The 16,973-nt window shown below is 42.9% G+C and overlaps 5 protein-coding genes across 8 annotated transcripts in view; 2 read left to right on the top strand and 3 right to left on the bottom strand.

Moving 5' to 3' along the window:
• LOC105283081 (neurogenic protein mastermind) overlaps nt 1-3,804 on the bottom strand; it is a 138,683-nt gene extending 134,879 nt beyond the window's left edge. The window contains exon 1 of the mRNA XM_026969909.1: nt 722-3,804. Coding sequence (XP_026825710.1) covers nt 722-1,222 — 501 coding nt within the window. The 5' untranslated portion in view covers nt 1,223-3,804. The remainder of the gene's footprint in view (nt 1-721) is intronic.
• Nucleotides 3,805-3,975: 171 nt separating this feature from the next.
• On the top strand, nt 3,976-5,784 carry LOC105283075 (elongator complex protein 4). Its single transcript, XM_011345535.3, has 5 exons — nt 3,976-4,353; nt 4,478-4,513; nt 4,599-5,227; nt 5,290-5,502; nt 5,590-5,784. Exons 1-5 carry the CDS (start codon nt 4,239-4,241, stop codon nt 5,701-5,703), a joined length of 1,107 nt encoding a protein of 368 aa, XP_011343837.1. The 5' UTR covers nt 3,976-4,238; the 3' UTR covers nt 5,704-5,784.
• Nucleotides 5,785-5,876: 92 nt separating this feature from the next.
• On the top strand, nt 5,877-11,445 carry LOC105283074. Its single transcript, XM_026969910.1, has 6 exons — nt 5,877-6,882; nt 7,121-7,339; nt 7,996-8,178; nt 8,651-8,863; nt 9,422-9,642; nt 9,802-11,445. The coding sequence occupies exons 1-6, from the start codon at nt 6,820-6,822 to the stop codon at nt 11,354-11,356; spliced, it is 2,454 nt and encodes an 817-aa protein (XP_026825711.1). The 5' UTR covers nt 5,877-6,819; the 3' UTR covers nt 11,357-11,445.
• On the bottom strand, nt 11,394-13,126 carry LOC105283082. 2 transcript variants are annotated; one of them, XR_003406564.1, is made up of 6 exons: nt 12,783-13,126; nt 12,146-12,709; nt 12,010-12,075; nt 11,843-11,935; nt 11,586-11,777; nt 11,394-11,475 (listed from the first exon to the last, which is right to left on the bottom strand). XR_003406564.1 is itself a non-coding variant. In XM_011345544.2 (5 exons), exons 1-5 carry the CDS (start codon nt 13,101-13,103, stop codon nt 11,736-11,738), a joined length of 1,086 nt encoding a protein of 361 aa, XP_011343846.1. In that variant the 5' UTR covers nt 13,104-13,126; the 3' UTR covers nt 11,524-11,735. The 2 variants fall into 2 exon arrangements, 1 of the variants encoding a protein (XP_011343846.1); XM_011345544.2 differs by lacking the exon at nt 11,394-11,475 and having other exon boundaries at nt 11,524-11,777.
• A 133-nt stretch (nt 13,127-13,259) lies between these two features.
• Nucleotides 13,260-16,349, bottom strand: LOC105287460. 3 transcript variants are annotated; one of them, XM_011353007.2, is made up of 6 exons: nt 15,550-16,349; nt 15,368-15,480; nt 14,715-15,269; nt 14,522-14,587; nt 14,360-14,452; nt 13,260-14,147 (listed from the first exon to the last, which is right to left on the bottom strand). In XM_011353007.2, exons 1-6 carry the CDS (start codon nt 15,734-15,736, stop codon nt 14,106-14,108), a joined length of 1,056 nt encoding a protein of 351 aa, XP_011351309.1. In that variant the 5' UTR covers nt 15,737-16,349; the 3' UTR covers nt 13,260-14,105. The 3 variants fall into 3 exon arrangements, with proteins under 3 accessions (XP_011351309.1, XP_011351310.1, XP_011351308.1); XM_011353008.2 differs by having other exon boundaries at nt 15,368-15,477; XM_011353006.2 differs by having other exon boundaries at nt 15,368-16,349.
• Nucleotides 16,350-16,973: the final 624 nt, after the last annotated feature.

The raw sequence follows: 16,973 nt of genomic DNA, 5'->3' as shown, positions 1-16,973 counted from the left end.
GACTCGTTTCCTGGCAACAATACTCGCGCACGACATGCAAAGAGTCCTACGCGAACATTTTGCGCGGAGCGTTGACGACAATGACGCGCGGAGAGGATCGTAAGAACGCCCCTGCATTGACGTAAAGCCAAGGTTAACGCAGGGACGTCTCGAATCGAACGCCTACGGGCAACTATGCGCGGGCACGACCTACGACCTTAACAAATCCCGCGTCCACCTGTTCCGCCTCGATTGCAGCGGCACGTTAAATTCATCGATTCGCTCCAACGACGAGCTGCAGTTAATTAATGGAAAGATAACAAAATTCTCGAGCTTCTTTTATCGGATTTTCAACCAAGCATTAGCAAGTTTCTTTCTTTTCACTTTAGTTATACCGCCACCTGAATGAATAAATGAATACGAGTATTTTCCTATAAAAATTAAATTTTATTTTTAAGACCAAACTTATAAATTTGGAAAAATGGCACATGTTGGTCAACCTTTCGTTCACCATAAAACACGAGAAGAGTCATTTGTGCGCACTTTTATTTTACCAAGTGAAACCCAGCGGGAAGGAAGGAGGGAAAGAGAGAAGGAGGGAAGGAAGGAAGGAAGGAGGGAAGGAAGGAGAATCCCTGTCGACATTGTAACAAGTTTGAATTCCCACAGCGGTATAGGCACACCTATATCGTGCACCAAGCACGCCAAACGTGCCTAAAAAACAAAACAGTCAAGGACTCACCATGTGAACGTTGGGAAGGCCCACCGGATCGCTCTGCTTCTTGTCCGTCTTCTTGGCCTGTCGCTTCGCCTTGCTCTCGAGAAAGCGCTGCTTCAGCACTAGAGTGTCCTGTATATTTTGTTCGCACAGTCCATTGAAGCTCTGGTCGAACCTGGGGATGCAGTCGGTCTGCCTGCGTCGATAGTTCTCGATTCTACGACGCAAACGGTCGACGACCGCCTGCCTCTTCGGGGCGAGCACCTCACCCATACCGGGTGCCTGGCCCATTTGCTGCTGTTGTTGTTGTTGTTGTTGATGTTGATGCTGCAGGTGCAGCTGCTGCTGCTGGCCGGCTATGCCTAGCTGAGTCGCGTTCAGTTCGTGTATCGCGGCCGCGGATTGGCCGAGGACGTTACCGGCGTGCCCGTTCGGGCCCGGGCCCGTGCACACGGAGATCGTGCCGGGGCCGACGCCGGGGGGGCCTTGCGGGGGCTGACGGGGCAGGAGCCCCCCGGCCTCCATACAGCCCCCTAAATCCACCGCAGGATAAGCCAGTTCTCACTCAATGGGCGACACTCACACGGTTGATGATGATAGCGCGCGATGATGCACGCCACACGGCCACAACGTCGTCCACCACCGACCTTGCCGCCGTCTGCGTGCCGTACATCCTCCGCGTCCACCCCGTTGGCGTGACGATGATAGCGCCTGACTTCCGGCAGGTTAGCATCTGGCTGCGTCTAACGTGCTCGCGGGACCCCCACCAAGGGGGAGGGGGGGAGTAGTGGTGGTGGCTCGGGGAGAAATCGGTGTTTTTGACCGCGGTCAAGATGAACGTCACTGTTTCTTTCAACTCCTACGCACTTATCTTAAGAATGTCACTCGATTGTCCTTCTTCTCACTCGATCGCTTGAACACTTGTCCGGAGAATTTCAGATGACGCGATTACGCGATCGCATGCTGGTCGCACGTTGACCGTTAACGGCCAACAGAGATGGACAGCGGGATTTACACACACGTAACGTAAAGTTACTCGATGCGAACGGAGCGCGCGCGATACCACCGGTGCGCGGCGTCGACGCGGTTCGTCAATGAACGCGGTGGCGGCGCGTTCCGCCTTTTGTCTGTGATCCACGTGACGCGCGATCCGATAATGCGCGCGTCGTCGACGACTTGCCGGGCCGCTTGCTCAACCGAACTCTACTTCTTCCTCACATATCACGAGAGGATGCGACGATTGTTATTCTCGCGCGCGTACATCTTGATCAGTTAGGTTCACACTCGAGCATCAAGCCGCGACGATTCAAAGTTCGAATTAGCGAGATTACCTCGCTCGGATTTTTATCCGCGTGTCTTTCGCACAAGACGTTGTGCTGGTATCACCTCGAGTCCCGGTAACAACGCCGTGCCAGAGCTCGCTGCTCGAGATATCGGCCGCGTTTCGGGTCACGAGTTCGCGACTGTCACTCTCGACAACGCGCGCGCGACGAAGATTCGACGACGGTGGGACGGAAGGTTCGCCGCGCGCGACTAACTTGACGATAACAGCCCGCCGCTCGAGTCCTTTCTCTCGTTCGTTCCTTCTCTCTCGGTCTCGTAGACGCGTGCACCGTCTTCCTCTTCACTCTCGCGCTCCCTCTTTCTCTGCCACTCCGCTTCCACGCGTTGCTCTCGACGTGGTGGGGGCCACGGTGTCTGCGACACGAGCCTTTCGCGGCTTCACGATTGAAACCTCCTTCACCGTTACTGAATGCAGGTAGTGTGCCGTTCCGTGAAAACGTTTTCGACACACGCACGCGACACGTATCGAACGTTCTCCGTCCGTGTCCGATAACCGTCGTCGGCCGAAGAAGACGCACTGAGCACTAAATGCCGGCACGACGCTAGATATTTACGGCGGATTTGCTCGATGCGTCGAGCGCATTGGACGTCACAACAGGTAGTTGAGCGAGGGCAGCGTGCTGCCGCTTGTCCGGAGAAAGAGAAGAAGAAAAGAGAGCGAGAGGTCGTCAAACGGCACCGGTGTGCGGAAGAGGGAGGATCTCCGTGCCGGTAGGCAGAATAAGAGGGAAACACATTGTAGAGAAAGAGAATATACATAGAGAGAGAGAAGGGAGAGAAGATGCAGGCGTGCGCGCTTGGAGGAGCGAGGGAGAGAGAACGGGAACAACACCAAGAGAGAATGTAACGAAACACAGGGGGCAAGGAGGGAGGCGGGACGGTAGCAGAAAGGGAGAGGGATGAAGAAACGTAGTTCCAGCGCTCGGGCGAGTTCCTCCCGCACGCACTCGCTACAAGCGGCGGACTTGGAGTCTAAAGCGCGCGCCAGAAACGAGTCCGATCTCTGCGCTCGCACATTCTACACGATTCTCCTTCTCTCTTTTTCTTCGTTATTATTCTGATATTATTCACCGATGTGTCTCTTCCTCTTTCTTGTCTTCCTCTTTTTTTCATGTAACACGCGTGTCTGTCCTGTCAGACGGACGATAAACGGACGGCGCGCATTCGCCGCTTCAAAATCGAGCGTTTCCAAATAGTTATTCCACTAGAACGTCTCGATGTCGAGACCACTTGGAATGGCCTTTAGTCGCGCGGAATGTATCTCTGTCCGTTACGGTCGTTCTCGCGACGCTATTCGCGCGCGGAAATGATCGAGCGAGATCCGTCGGTCAATTCGCGCGAAACCCGTTCTTTGCACGATGCGTTCACTGCACACGCTCGCGCATTCATCGTCCGTCATGCGTGATCGTTTTGACGCTGCACATTCGTCCGAAACCGCGCGACCGCCACGATAAATCACGTGTCATCGAACGCGTGACGCGACCGATCGTACCGGACAATTACATAACCCCACTTTCTGCATGCTCCGTACATACGCACGCGCGCGCGCACTGTCCGCTTCGTCGTTGCTGCGACGCGGACGCGTCGTCGTCACAACCGAATTCTCTTTTCTCGCTCTCGCTCGATGTCCGTCACGTGAATGTTCACACGCGATAAGCTGGATGATAAACGAGAGCGCGTACAATCGCCGTTCCGAACAGCTCTCGGCGAACTCGCGATACCATTAACAGAACCGCTCGTACGTAGGTAGAGGCGGGTGCATGTATCGTTCAAATGGTGAACCATAATTGCTGCCGCCGCCACGCGAGCGTACTCTCGCGGAGAGCTGAGAAGTCACGCGTAGTACGCTAATCGATTTCTTTCATCGTGCTGCCATCTGTGAAGGTTCAAACTATTTTTTTTCCTTTTTTTCACAATGGTTGACGAGCATGGAGACACGGCGATGTTTTCTAAGGTTTTCTCATAGAACGATTATTATAATAGAAATATGATATTATAGAAAAGAGAGAGCCCTCTCTCTCTCTCTCTCTCTAGTTCTAACCTAGAATCATACATGATCAATCAAAGAGACTAGAAATGTTGTGTGGAGTATTTTGGAAATTGAATTGAATACTATTCTGAACTCTGTGGAAAAAAAAGAAAATAAGAAATCATTTAGCTTGACAATAAAGATTTGATTTGAGTTTTCGCATGAAAAATGGCTACAGCAAGAGTTAAAACTAAATTACCGACAATACGAGGTGCGAAGCCTTCCTTAAGAAATGCACAATTGCTTATCTCGTCAGGACTACCATCTCTAGACAATGTAATAGGTACGTATGCATCTAGAATTTTTAGAAGTGTATCAGAAGGAAAACAAGCCACAATAAGAGGCATAAGAGGAAGAAAAGGGAGAAGTGATAATTAGGTTTTTCATGTGTCTTGTTCGTTTTACAGGGGGTGGTTTACCTATCGGTTCCATATTATTGATTGGTATGTATTAGTAAGCATGTTTAATTAAAATTTCATAGAAAGATTACACGCATGAATAATAAAACATTTACTGACATATTTACAGAGGAGGACAGATTTGATGTCCATGCCAAAATCATATTAAAATACTTTATGGCAGAAGGAATCGTTACATCTCAGCCACTACTGGTTGCATCGAACGACGTTGAAACTGCACAACTTGTATCGGAACTGCCAGCAGTCACGAATGATGATGCCGAGTCTGATAAAAGGCCAGAGGATAAAACGGATAAAGAGATGAAAATTGCTTGGCGATATCAGAACATGAAAATGGTGGACTCATCTCCCGAGGGAGGTCAAACCAGGGGGTTTGGCCATTATTACGATCTCTCTAGCACGATGCAGGAAGATCTGATAAAAACTGCGAATATAAAACATTGGCACGCATGTTATTGGCCAGACCAGAATCACATGTTCACAAATAAGGCTTACTACGATTTACTGCGTACCATTCAACGTACCTTGCACGAGGGACAGTATTTCCTCTCTGAAACACCGAGGGAAAGAAATATTTTGCGGATTGCTCTCCACTCCCTGGGATCGAGATTGTGGCTCTCCGATCGGGATCGCTCGTCGAATGACGACTTGGTCAAATTCTTTTATTGTTTCAGAACACTCTTGAGAAATTCGTACGCAGTTGGCGTGACAACGGTTCCATTCTACAATTTTGAGCATGTAAGTAGTTTCAAGAATTTATTTCTGTCATCTTTATCAGCTTTATGATACGTATATTCCAGAGCACCGTTATCGAGAGACTCGAACACATGTCGGACATAGCAATTCGATTAAAATCCTTTGCGGATTTTCCGGAGGAGACCGATCCACTGTTTAAAGATTATCATGGTGTTTTGCAAATGAAGAAATTGCCTGCACTAAGTAGTTTGGCGCCCCATTGTCCGGTGCACAGAGATCTAGTTTTTAAATTGCGTCGTAAAAAGTTCGTTATAGAGGTGAGAAGATCAAGATTACCGTTTTGTTCCGTCAAGTTTCACGGTAAAGTTGACGTAAATTTTTTTATATTGATTATTTGTTGTTAGATTCTGCATTTGCAACCCGAGTTTAATGATACGGCTCAACGAGAGCAAGATGAAACAACTGAATCCATCAGTGGATGCACGAGTGGATCTCACAATAATCTATTGGACTTCTAAATTTATATGTAATACATTTTGTATATAAGGTTGGATTTAATAAAAATATATTTCTTCATTAAAAGATTCACCCCGACAGATATTTCATGCTAATTTTTATTTATATGCCTCTTATTATCATTATTTTGAATATTCCCCTTCTTTTGCAGGACATACATTGTGTGTTGTATAGACAAGTAGTATCCAGATTTTTTGTACGTATACGTAGGTCGTGCCTATCCCATTTAACGGGAAGTGCATGGTGTGGCGGCTGAATTAATGTAGACAAGAGGAGATAGGCTTCGTGCACACTTACAATAATGCGCATAAAATATCTTTTTTTGCCTTGTTACACGATACATGGGCTCCACCTTTATTCGTGATAGAAATGCACAATCTTTTATTAAAGATTCATACGCGACTATATAATCTTTAAAGTGACGACTAATTATTATGTAATTAATATCGGCGATATAAATTAAACCTAAAACCCCCCGAAAAAATATATCCTTTTGTAAAAAGGCTAGCGTGGGTTCGCAAACTTACTACTTTTAATTAATAACATAACATGCATAAGTGAATTTCAATACTGTTAATATTTTCAATCATAAGAAATAACGTAACATAATGCGATATAAATGAAATAAATGAGTTGCATCGAAAATGGATGATTACGTGGCATTGAAAATTTCTCCGTCTCTCTCTCTCTCTCTGTCTGCGTCAAGTGAACCTTCACCGAGTGAAATTGTACGCGAACCGAACGGCGATGCAAATACTCGCGTTTAAACTTTTCATTCCCCCTTCTGCTTTTTTTTATCCACACCTTTCTACTTCCTTCCGGTTCCGTTCAGCCGGTCGCGCATGAGGGCACGCAAGCGCGCCTATGGACCCCATACGGCACCGTGGAGTTCATCCACCACGCACAGGGGATTTTCAGTCAGCGAACATACGCGATCGGGACCGCCTCGAAAATCAAGTGCCAACGCATGACGAATTGTCAGATGACATAATCGTTAAATTAAATTATTACGGTAAATTATTATGTGGTGCGTTCAGTGTAATTGTCGAAATTTTACATGACTAAAGATCATTTTTCAACTGCAATCGTTAGTTAAAACGGCCACGCCGAACGTAACGATGGAAACTAGACGACTGGCTGTATCGCGCGCTTTTGTTTGTTGCTCGAATATAATTTTTCTGGTGAGTTATTAATTGTTCAGTTTATTCCAAACATTTTGATAAAATGATTAAAATTTATTTCAAATTCTTCTCGATTAAATATTAACAACGGCATTTAAGAATATAGATATATGTATAGAACATTATGCTAAATACATACACTACAACACATAACGGATCATTATTTCCATCTTTTCTTTTGCACTTTTTTGCAAATCAATAAAAATCCATGAGACAAATCGTCGCGTTTCTCTTTCAGATGTCAGGCTTTGTGTTGATGTCATTGGGAGGATTATTATTAGCTGACAATGAACGAATTTTGTTGTCACGTCTGTTAGGATCCGGCGACATTCATCCCGATCAGCCATTATTTTATTATCTGGCCTTTGCCATAGTTGCACTAGGATTCCTCATTGCCATCACCGGACTCCTCGGTTGTTGGGCAGCTTGCCTCTTTAATCGCAGCATTACGATCTCGGTAAGTGTCACGTGCAATAATTTAAATTCAAATAACAGCTTGTTTTGTATTGAATCACTTTCCATAATCTCTTTACGAGAAACGCATCGTGCGTTTTTCACATTCTACATAATGGTTTGCCATTTGTTTTTACCAACGATTCTAATAATGTAATTCGGTAAAGTATGTCATAATGTTTGCTTTCGTGTAAAAGCAATTGTTCGTTAAAATTCAAGCTTTTGTTTGTTGTACCAGTGGCATACCGACATACGAATTTCGGATGGATCGATCAATCGGAACCTGTTCCACTTATTTCCATTACAACGTAGTTGCTCGTCGAGCCTATTCAAAATTAGAGATTTCCTACTTTGCGCTCGGTCACGCGTCGTTGCCCGGAAACGGATCTGCTCATATGCAGACGTGCGCGTAAATAAAATGAGAGCGCGTTCGAGCGCCACGTAAAAACACTAATTATCCGCTTGTGGTCGCTCGAGCGAACGCGTGCGTTGACTTGAGGGAATAAATAGCGCGCAATGTTATCTTTCTCTAGAGGAAATTAAATTAATACTTAACGCAGCATAAATAATTCTTTCGTAATTGTTGACGTCACTTGCGCAATTGATTGCCAAATGTCGCATTATAGACCTACCAGAATCTTTTAATTTCACACTTTACAGTATCTCGTGACGATAATCCTATTGCTACTTGGTGAATGCACCGTGTGCATTATCGCCGTTTTCTGGCCTCATGTATTGGGGATCGATGTGAGACCAGCACGTCTAATACGAGCTTTACAACGCAGCTACGCCGTTCCAGGACGCGAACAATTTACAGCAGCTTTGGACCTTGCCCAGACAACGGTAAAATTGATCTTTTATTCGATGAATAGAAAGATATTTTCTGAGAAATATACTCTAGCTGAAATTGAATTTGTTTTTTTTTATCATATTAAAAGAATCTGAAACGTTGGAAAGAGAGAGAAGATCTGGTGTAATAATGTGATATTATTATTAAATCTTCTTCTTTTATGCAAGTGGTAAAAACGCTCTCCTTTTTACGATTTATTATACTAAATATATTTATATATATTTATATACATGGATATTACGTCCAAATCGCGTGATCGGTCGATCTGGGCAATCAGGCGTCTGGAGCAATCCTAGACGAGGCTTCGGAATTCGCTCAATCGTGATTTAATAATTTGATTTAGATTAATCCAAGTCTCGCAGGACGTCGCGCGACTCGCTATTCCGAAAAAACGCGGCGCGCCGAATCCGAAACATTCACAACAATTTACATACATCTGTAGTAAAACGTTGTTTTCCATTTCAGTTTGCCTGTTGCGGCATCAACGGAAGCAGCAATTATGGCACGTCGTGGTGGCGGCTGCAGGAAGTCGGCCGAAGAGAATTGGTAGTGCCTTTCAGTTGTTGCACCCTGAATAACACCAATGAGACAGACTCCTTTCTCAACCCTATACCGGCCAATCTTACTCTTTGCCAAGCTCTCAACCCTGCTGAACATCAGTATGCCCGACACACAGAGGTAGGCGTCACGGGAGGAAGTTATTACTCTCTTTGTCGCAGCGTGCAGACGCGCGAAACTTTTTTCAGATTCGCTTGCACGAAAACAAATGTCGAAATCTACAGAGACAAATGTAAAAGCCAGCACAAACGCGCCTATGTATAGAAATATTGACATACCGTCAATACACGATTCGCACGAGGATACTGTTCCCGCTGCAAATGTGACAGTCCATTTAAAACTGCATCGTAAATTTCATTGTAATCAAGAGCGTTCACTTTTTGCACAATCATAATGCAACTTTGCGTCAAACATTACCGAGAAATGCATCGTGTTATTTCAATTTAGAAAAGTATCGATTCGCTGCTACGGTATTCTGTTGATTTTTCGCGCTTTGTCGGAAAGTCCACGATAAAGCCAGCATACTCTACATGAATTTATTCAAATGCGGGTAGTAATGATAGCGACGTTTTACTATTACACATTGCGAATTTTAGTCAAATGGTGCTTCGTTGTTTTTTTTTTAGTAATACCAACTATTACGTGTGCTCTGTAATCTATTATCTTTTTCGTATTCAGGGCTGTCTCGAGCATATCGAGAAATGGACGCAGGATCAAGCGCTAATCTTGCTCATCATTGTATTGGCTGTCATGTTTGTCGAAGTTGTCGCGCTTCTCAGCATATTTCTCGCCTGTTCCCGAGGAAAGAGGAAAAACAAATCACAAACGTCAACGTTTACCTCTACGCAAACTTTGAGCCCATTCGAAAGCGATCACGATTTCAGTAAGGAATTATCTTTGTTTCAAGACCAAGCTGCTTTTTCTCGTCAGCCTTACTACGTATACCGAGTTTAAAAATTATTAGATGTCAGCTTGAATTAATTTGCTTGAATTACAGGTATCGATATCGAGAACAGAATGCACACGACCGGAACGACATTCGGCGCCAAATCATGAAGATGGCTGGAGGGCAGTGAAGGACAGACAGCAATCGATATAAAGAACGCGAATATGCAGGAAATCGTATGTAATGATACTAAATATGGCGTGTTAATACCGAGCGGAAAGAGCATAATCGAGGAATGGCGAAATCCTCCGAAATATCCCGAGAATTTATCACAAAACGACCTTCGACGAGGGTACGAGGAACGTGCGGTTGACGTTGCGATGGACGGTCATCCGCAGGACCTTTCCAAAAGAACCACGCAAAATGCGCCGCCGTCGAGAATCGCGAATGGTAACAGCAGTAAAAATAGCAACGACGCGAAGCTAGTCAAAATTAGAAGACCCCAAGGCGGCGGGACTGTCAGAAGCATCCCCATTAAGGACTATCAGGCATCGATCGCCCACAATATTGGCACATTGAGACGATCGGCCGCACCGCAGTCGCAATTCGAGTCTCTGGTTTCCGAGCCTGAAAAGAGCATTTACGTGCCGTCAAAGAAGAGAACACCTATAATCAATAGCTCGCACTACCATACCGCGTCGCAGACTACGATGCAACTGGAAACCACTGACAAAAGATCGCTTTGCCGTTTCTGCAACGGTCAGCACGACCGTTGTTGTGCCAATATCGATTCAAACAAAACCGCCGAGGACGATCGATATTTTAATCAGATGGAGGATCAGAAGTCGCAAGACGGTTCTGTCATAGATGAATATTTTCGCAAGAGTTCACGCAAGAGGTGCAACACGAGCGATTTTGGAAGGGGATCGAGAGGCATGCGGAAATCCTCACGAGGAGGTTCCGCAGGGACGATAACGACGATGGCTGATACAAGGGGCGAAGAAGCAAAAGCGAAGGAAACGGATGCGCTGCAATTAACAGAAGGACACGTCGGTCAAAAAATCTCAGCGTACGAGCAGAACGTCCGACGTAGCTTGCGCGATTCCAGCCCAGTCATTAGATATCGATCAGCTTTTGAGGGCTTGAAGGGACACCGCAGCATCGGAGTACCGTTGGTAGGTATGCACAACGCCTGTGGCTTACCCGTTGTGGCATCTTGGCACGACCACGAGCTTCTCGAACCTCTGCGGATCAGCCACGGAGTCGTGGAGACCGTAGGACCTGTATACAGGAGTCCTCGTGTAGTCCCGAACGTGCGACGTCGGACTCAGCCGAAAAGAAAACCACCACGTCCAATGGATCACGCGACGATTAATTCGAAGGACCGGAATGACAGAAGATCGACCGTGAAATCTGTGACGCATCTGGATACTATTAACGGGAGGTCCAGAAGAAAGCACTTCCGTCGCTCATCGTTTACCGCAACGAAAGTGGGATCACTGTCTTCGAAAAACTCCTTTAAGAAGACAGCCAGATCCAAGAGGTATTCCGGGATTAGAACGAGATCACTGATGGATACCCTCAGCAGGAGATCGCTTAAAGGAGAAAGCGCGAAACGGACGACTCTGTACGCGAAGGACGATGGGGATGAAGCTGTGCGAGTCTTGAAGAGCTTATGTTTGAACCCTCTGGCGCGCACCAATCCAGAAACAGATATGATGTGGTAAAACGGACAAATTGTAAAGAAGTATCGATGTATTCACTGCTCTCGGTGTTAATACGTTTTGATATTTTATTATCTTATTCGTTAAATATATATATATAATTTTACTTCTCTCGTACATCTCTGTAAGAATGAATTAATTAAGCGTGTGAGCTATTGTGTAAATATATATATATATATATATATATATATATATATAATGTACGTTATTCATATTTGAATCTTTATATTACAAGGTTTATAATGAATAAAATCCTTGCTGTCCTCATTAAAGTACCATTTTGCATGATCTTTGATGAAATTTTGATTCATACTCCGATCATAAAGAGTTTTCTTTACAAACTTATTTTTTTCTCTACAAGTTTTTCAGCTCCTTGCAAATTTTATATTATTAAAGTCATGTATGTCGCTACTGTGGAAGCAATCTGAAACAATGAGGATTTATAGAACTGTATGTTAGTAGTGATGGAGAAGAGAAAATTCAGCTTACCGAAACAAGTATCGTTAAATCCAGTATGAAGAATTCCGCGGCCGTGAAAGAGAATCTCTTATGATAAAAGTACAGCATCATCTCAATTTTGTCCTGATATTAATAGCTTTTGTTAAATAATCTGCTCATTTTAACGTACAATCTTGCATATTAAATCGAAAACTTACCAAGCGAGATTTCGCGTTCTGGAAAGACAAACCATACCTTGCTACACCTTCTTCAACGCGATTCGCCTAGAATAATAACGTATATATTATCTCGATATTAATCCAAACTTTTGCAAACACACATTGCTGTCTTTACCTCATAGGTTGTGAAGTGATACATTGCAAATAGGTAGATGACTTGAAAGAGCAAATCCATCATCGTTACCATCGCGTTGTCCTGTACTCCTGTTATGAACATGTATATGACGGAGACGAATTCCAACAGTATGGATCCAAACACGATCAAAGTGCCTATCCCATAGAGCATGTCTATCAATTTCGCGCTATCGAGGAGCACGCTATGCAAATAACGCACATCATAGAGCGTGATCACGCCCCGTAGTCCCGTGATTGGTAACTGCGAGACACGAGGGACTATGGCTTCATTCAGATGACGGAAACGTTGACGTATCAGGTCGAGAAATATGCCGGTTAAGAAAACGCTGTAAGTGCCAATGACAATGGGAACGACGAACTCGAACAACGTGACGACTATTGCGCTCGTTCCACCCTCGAGGCTGCCGCTTATGGCATAATACGCTTTTATGCTTATCGTGGTGAACGTGTACAAGAAATACAGCCATATAAATACGTGATGGTCCTTTCTTGGATGTCCCAATTCCGTCGCCTTATCGTCGTACGTCTCGAGTTTATCAGACAACTACAACGATCACGGAACACGACACAGCGATTGATTATTTCGATCCGCATTATTATTTATTCGTACTGTTTACCTTAATGAAATCTTGCTCGTACAAGATTGCCACAGCATGATAAGGCAGCAGCGAGACAAAGTACGCACTAAACCGCACGATGGAAAGTACGAAACCCTTCTCAGCTTTTTTAGTAGGCAGAGCGGTGCACGACGTGTAGTAGTATACGCTCGAGTATGCACAATGAAGCAAAAACCATAATGCACAATAATAATGACTCCAGGCGTTGCTTCGTTTAAAGCGGCCGTTCATCAGTCTACACGAAATCAGAGCCAACACTTTGTTGAGAAATATCAAGAATCTTAGATTCTGGAAAGGCGTCCTCGTTGTCGTCTTTTTCATGATTACAAACGCCAATATTTTGAACAGACCAATCTTTCCTGATATTTTGAAGTCAACTGATTCGTGTGCTTCGCTCTAACAATTGCCGACATACTACACGATTGAGTTTTACGTGGATACAAATAATTGACTTGGCGTTTTTATAGTCTCTTTTTCTTTTATGTTACGTTAGATTGTATTTCTGTAACGCAGATACAACGTATGACTAACGTACAACGGACTCTCTCGATGCAATCAACGCGACAGTAGATGGAGATCAGTATTGTCAGAGAGCATTGATATAATCACGCTAATGATGATCGTCGAATCGTGACATTATAAATCCATTTACGACATGTCAATTAATAAAAAAGCCAGCAACATTTACGTAGCTAAAGTTACGTAGCTACGTATCACGATTCTGTTCCATATCAGTTCACGCAATCGTCACATCAACGTCGAAAAGTCGATAGAGAGCTGTAATTCGTCGCACGAACGTACGCTTATATGGAATGTGCGTGAACAATTAATCGGTAACTGAGTTACAGATTTGTCAAATAATTTTTCGGTAAATATACCGATTAGGGGAGCCAGCCCCGATGACCTTGACCTTGACATATGTTGTCAAGGTCACCCTTCTGAGTGACCTTCAAGAGGAAAAATCATTTAAAGCAGTGAATCGTTAATATATAGAATAGTTTCTTTAACTATTCTATAACTTTAACTATTCTCGGGAGTGACCTTTGTAATATATATCAAATTCAAGTCCTTACTTCGTGTGAAAAGTCGGAAATCCATACAAAACTACTGAACTTCTTTTGTTAATAACTTTTTAACGAACAACGAGTGACGGCTAAAACCTCTTGAAGGTCACTCAGGAGGGTGACCTTGACAACATATGTCAAGGTCAAGGTCATCGGGGTTGGCTCCCCTAATCGGTATATTTACCAATTTTACTTATCAAAACAATCTTACACGTGTAAGAAAACTTGTGTGCAAAACAAGTATTTTAATGAAATAATATTATATTAATATCATAAAATAAGTGGTTATTGCCGCAATAATCTGAAAGTAAAATATAAGAAATGATAGAACTGCAATGAATTGTTTTTTTAATTTAAAACTATTAATATAAAATGCATATTGTCTCGATTATTATTTTAACCTTCTAGCGTTTACGAGTCGTTACATTTCGTTCGTCTGATTTTTATAATTATTTTCCGCGCTGTCATACATACATTAATCTAAATAAAATGGAATATTATTAACTTACTTACCGAATGAAACAAAGGTAAATTAATTGTAAAAAATCCAGCCGCTTCGAAAGACACACGATTATGCAGGAAATAAGTTAAGATATCAATTTTAGTCTGAAAGAAGAAAATAGATTAAAGTTAGCGAGGAATGACTCTTGCGAGGAACGAGACGGTCACAATTACCATCGTCTCTCCTGAATTAGCGAGGGAACTCATGTACTCGCTCAAGACACATGGAATTCTGTTTGCCTGCGATATAAAGTTGTAGATTAATGAAAAAGAGTGAATGTTACGAATAAAATAAAATTAAGGTTAAAAAGAAAATTGTAAATGTTATTCACGGACAAAAGAATATATATTCACATATATTCCGTACCTCTCCCGCTGTGTAGTGACAAATCGCGCACAGAATTAGCAATTGCATAATCGAGGGACCAACGAATGCGCAACCTATCAACGGCCTTTCCTCCCGGAAGACGCGTATGTTTGCGAGAACGTGTATCATGAGGGATGCGAACCATATCAATAGAGAATTCTTGTAGATATCATTGAAAGCCTGCTGAGCGTCGTAAAGCATCGAGTACAGCATTTTCAAACGTGGGACGGTAATGGTTCGCGATCCGCGTTCCTTCTCGTCCCACGTCACGTTTGACGCGATCTTGTTATTAATATGTTTGAAGCGTTCCAGCATCAAATACAATATAAGAAACTTTTCCAGGGTGCCATATATGTGCATGATCATTGTAGAAATGTCTGAGAGTACGACGTAGAAGAGAATGCCTACTGACGTTTCGCTCACCATCACGTTGAGAAGCAGCAGAACGATAATCGTCATGAAGAACGCAGCGCTCCAAGGTATCCATAAATTGTCTCTCCTTTGCTCATTCATTCGTGCGACCTCGTAATCATAGCTGTCCAGCCGGTCGAAGAACTACGAGAAGGATATCGAAGAAAAACGTTCAGAATGAGAAACGAAAATGTTGATGCTCAATTTACTCACTCAATGTATCAACCTTTCAGTTTCTTTACCTTGCCAAAATGATTCTGCGAAGTGTAAGCGGCTATGACGTTAACGCTAAGACTTATATATCCTATCAAGTGTTTCAAGAAGTCCACCGTCAACCTTGTCGTGATAGAATCTACTGTCAGATAATTATAAAACAGGAAGCACACGTACAGAAAGTAGACACTTATCCAGAAGATGCAAATACCATAGAAAAGTCGGGAGCAACGTTTCAAACGGTCTTTGTTAATTTCATTGGCGAACATCCCGCACAATTTAAAGAATAATAAAAACGACTTGACGCGTTCCACGCATCGTCTATCACGAGAATCGGAGCAGCATGTCGACCAGCGAAATTTTAACGCGCGAGCACTTCCTGAGAATAAAACTTTCATTTGTGTCAATGTTCTCGACGAAATATTAATATGCTAATATTAATATGATATCTTAATATCTCATATTCATTAATTATGAGAATTTTTTCTTTTTTTTTCTTTTTACATGTTAAATCTTTTTTTCAAATATTTCTACGATCGAGCGCTTTCTCTGTTCACTCTATCGCAGTTAATTCAGGACTATCCACTTCCATTTCTTCACTCTACATGCGCGCTGATTATATTTATGGCATCCTGATGTCGTGCGCGCGCACTTGCCAGGCGTACGTACAATACGTATACTCTCAGTCGCATTGTACATACACTAATATATACACACACGCCTGCGCGTACGTATGCGATGTTGATTTGCTTGGAAAGTGTATATGGATTTTTTTTATTTATTCCTAGATAGCCAAATCTGAAAAGAGTAGATTTTTACGTAGTATCTGCTATAGAGGCTGTCAGGAGCTAGCTAACAGAAATGCAACAGATTTTTATAGCAGAATATATAATGACAGACTGACGGTAGAAACCGAGCAAAACTTATCATTTCAACCCAGCAAACACAAAGTAACAGTAATATACATGTTAGTTATAATTTCCCACTCAACAATGTAATTGTTACATAACACGTATGTTATGTTGTATTTATATTAATGAGTGAGAAATTATAACTAACATGTATATTACTGTTACTTTGTGTTTGCTGGGAAGATATTTAAATGGAACGTACTACAGATTGATTTGCTCGCTTTTTTTGTCGCAATCTGCTGGCAGAATCTACTGCAAATTCCAAACTTGGATCTTTCGAGAGTAACAAATTCGGAAAATGTTCCAGGACGAAATTTAAACTAGGAACATATCCTTTAAACCTTATAGATTCCTCCTGTATTCTTGCACGCTGAGTGTTTTCTGCTATTGATTAAACTGGTATTGCAAGCAACAAATTCTAACTTGGATATTTCGAGAGCAACAAATTTGGAACATGTTTTATTCTAATAATAAGCTGCGCCCTCTCTGTACATCGAATAACGGCCCAGATAGCACAAAGGTGAATAGAAGTTCATAATGAATTCATTTTAAAGAGTACCTACAGAAATAGAGAGATGAATATCTGGAGAATTCTTTAAGAATTGCTCACAATCAAATTCATCTAGAAGTATACATAAGTATTCATTATAAGTTCATGATAATAAATACTTCACGATTCAGTACGCGAATACTCTAAAAATTCGTGAGGAATATCCTAAATGGA

Source organism: Ooceraea biroi, chromosome 5, assembly GCF_003672135.1.
Source record: "Ooceraea biroi isolate clonal line C1 chromosome 5, Obir_v5.4, whole genome shotgun sequence".
NCBI lineage: Eukaryota > Metazoa > Arthropoda > Insecta > Hymenoptera > Formicidae > Ooceraea > Ooceraea biroi.
This window is presented reverse-complemented; position numbering and strand designations above follow the sequence as displayed.

What these genes read in the sequence shown, in the direction of transcription:
- LOC105283075 (XM_011345535.3), top strand. Translation starts at nt 4,239, where the DNA reads ATGGCTACAGCAAGAGTTAAAACTAAATTACCGACAATACGAGGTGCG. An exon ending in CATTCTACAATTTTGAGCAT is followed by an intron (nt 5,228 to 5,289) that starts GTAAGTAGTTTC and finishes CGTATATTCCAG; the next exon opens with AGCACCGTTATCGAGAGACT. An exon ending in GTAAAAAGTTCGTTATAGAG is followed by an intron (nt 5,503 to 5,589) that starts GTGAGAAGATCA and finishes ATTTGTTGTTAG; the next exon opens with ATTCTGCATTTGCAACCCGA.
- LOC105283074 (XM_026969910.1), top strand. Translation starts at nt 6,820, where the DNA reads ATGGAAACTAGACGACTGGCTGTATCGCGCGCTTTTGTTTGTTGCTCG. An exon ending in TGGACCTTGCCCAGACAACG is followed by an intron (nt 8,179 to 8,650) that starts GTAAAATTGATC and finishes TTTCCATTTCAG; the next exon opens with TTTGCCTGTTGCGGCATCAA. An exon ending in TTCAGTAAGGAATTATCTTT is followed by an intron (nt 9,643 to 9,801) that starts GTTTCAAGACCA and finishes CAAATCATGAAG; the next exon opens with ATGGCTGGAGGGCAGTGAAG.
- LOC105283082 (XM_011345544.2), bottom strand. Translation starts at nt 13,103, where the DNA reads ATGAAAAAGACGACAACGAGGACGCCTTTCCAGAATCTAAGATTCTTG. An exon ending in ATCACTTCACAACCTATGAG is followed by an intron (nt 12,076 to 12,145) that starts GTAAAGACAGCA and finishes TTATTATTCTAG; the next exon opens with GCGAATCGCGTTGAAGAAGG. An exon ending in AGAACGCGAAATCTCGCTTG is followed by an intron (nt 11,936 to 12,009) that starts GTAAGTTTTCGA and finishes TATTAATATCAG; the next exon opens with GACAAAATTGAGATGATGCT.
- LOC105287460 (XM_011353006.2), bottom strand. Translation starts at nt 15,736, where the DNA reads ATGAAAGTTTTATTCTCAGGAAGTGCTCGCGCGTTAAAATTTCGCTGG. An exon ending in GTCACTACACAGCGGGAGAG is followed by an intron (nt 14,588 to 14,714) that starts GTACGGAATATA and finishes TTTATATCGCAG; the next exon opens with GCAAACAGAATTCCATGTGT. An exon ending in ATTTACCTTTGTTTCATTCG is followed by an intron (nt 14,148 to 14,359) that starts GTAAGTAAGTTA and finishes TTTTACTTTCAG; the next exon opens with ATTATTGCGGCAATAACCAC.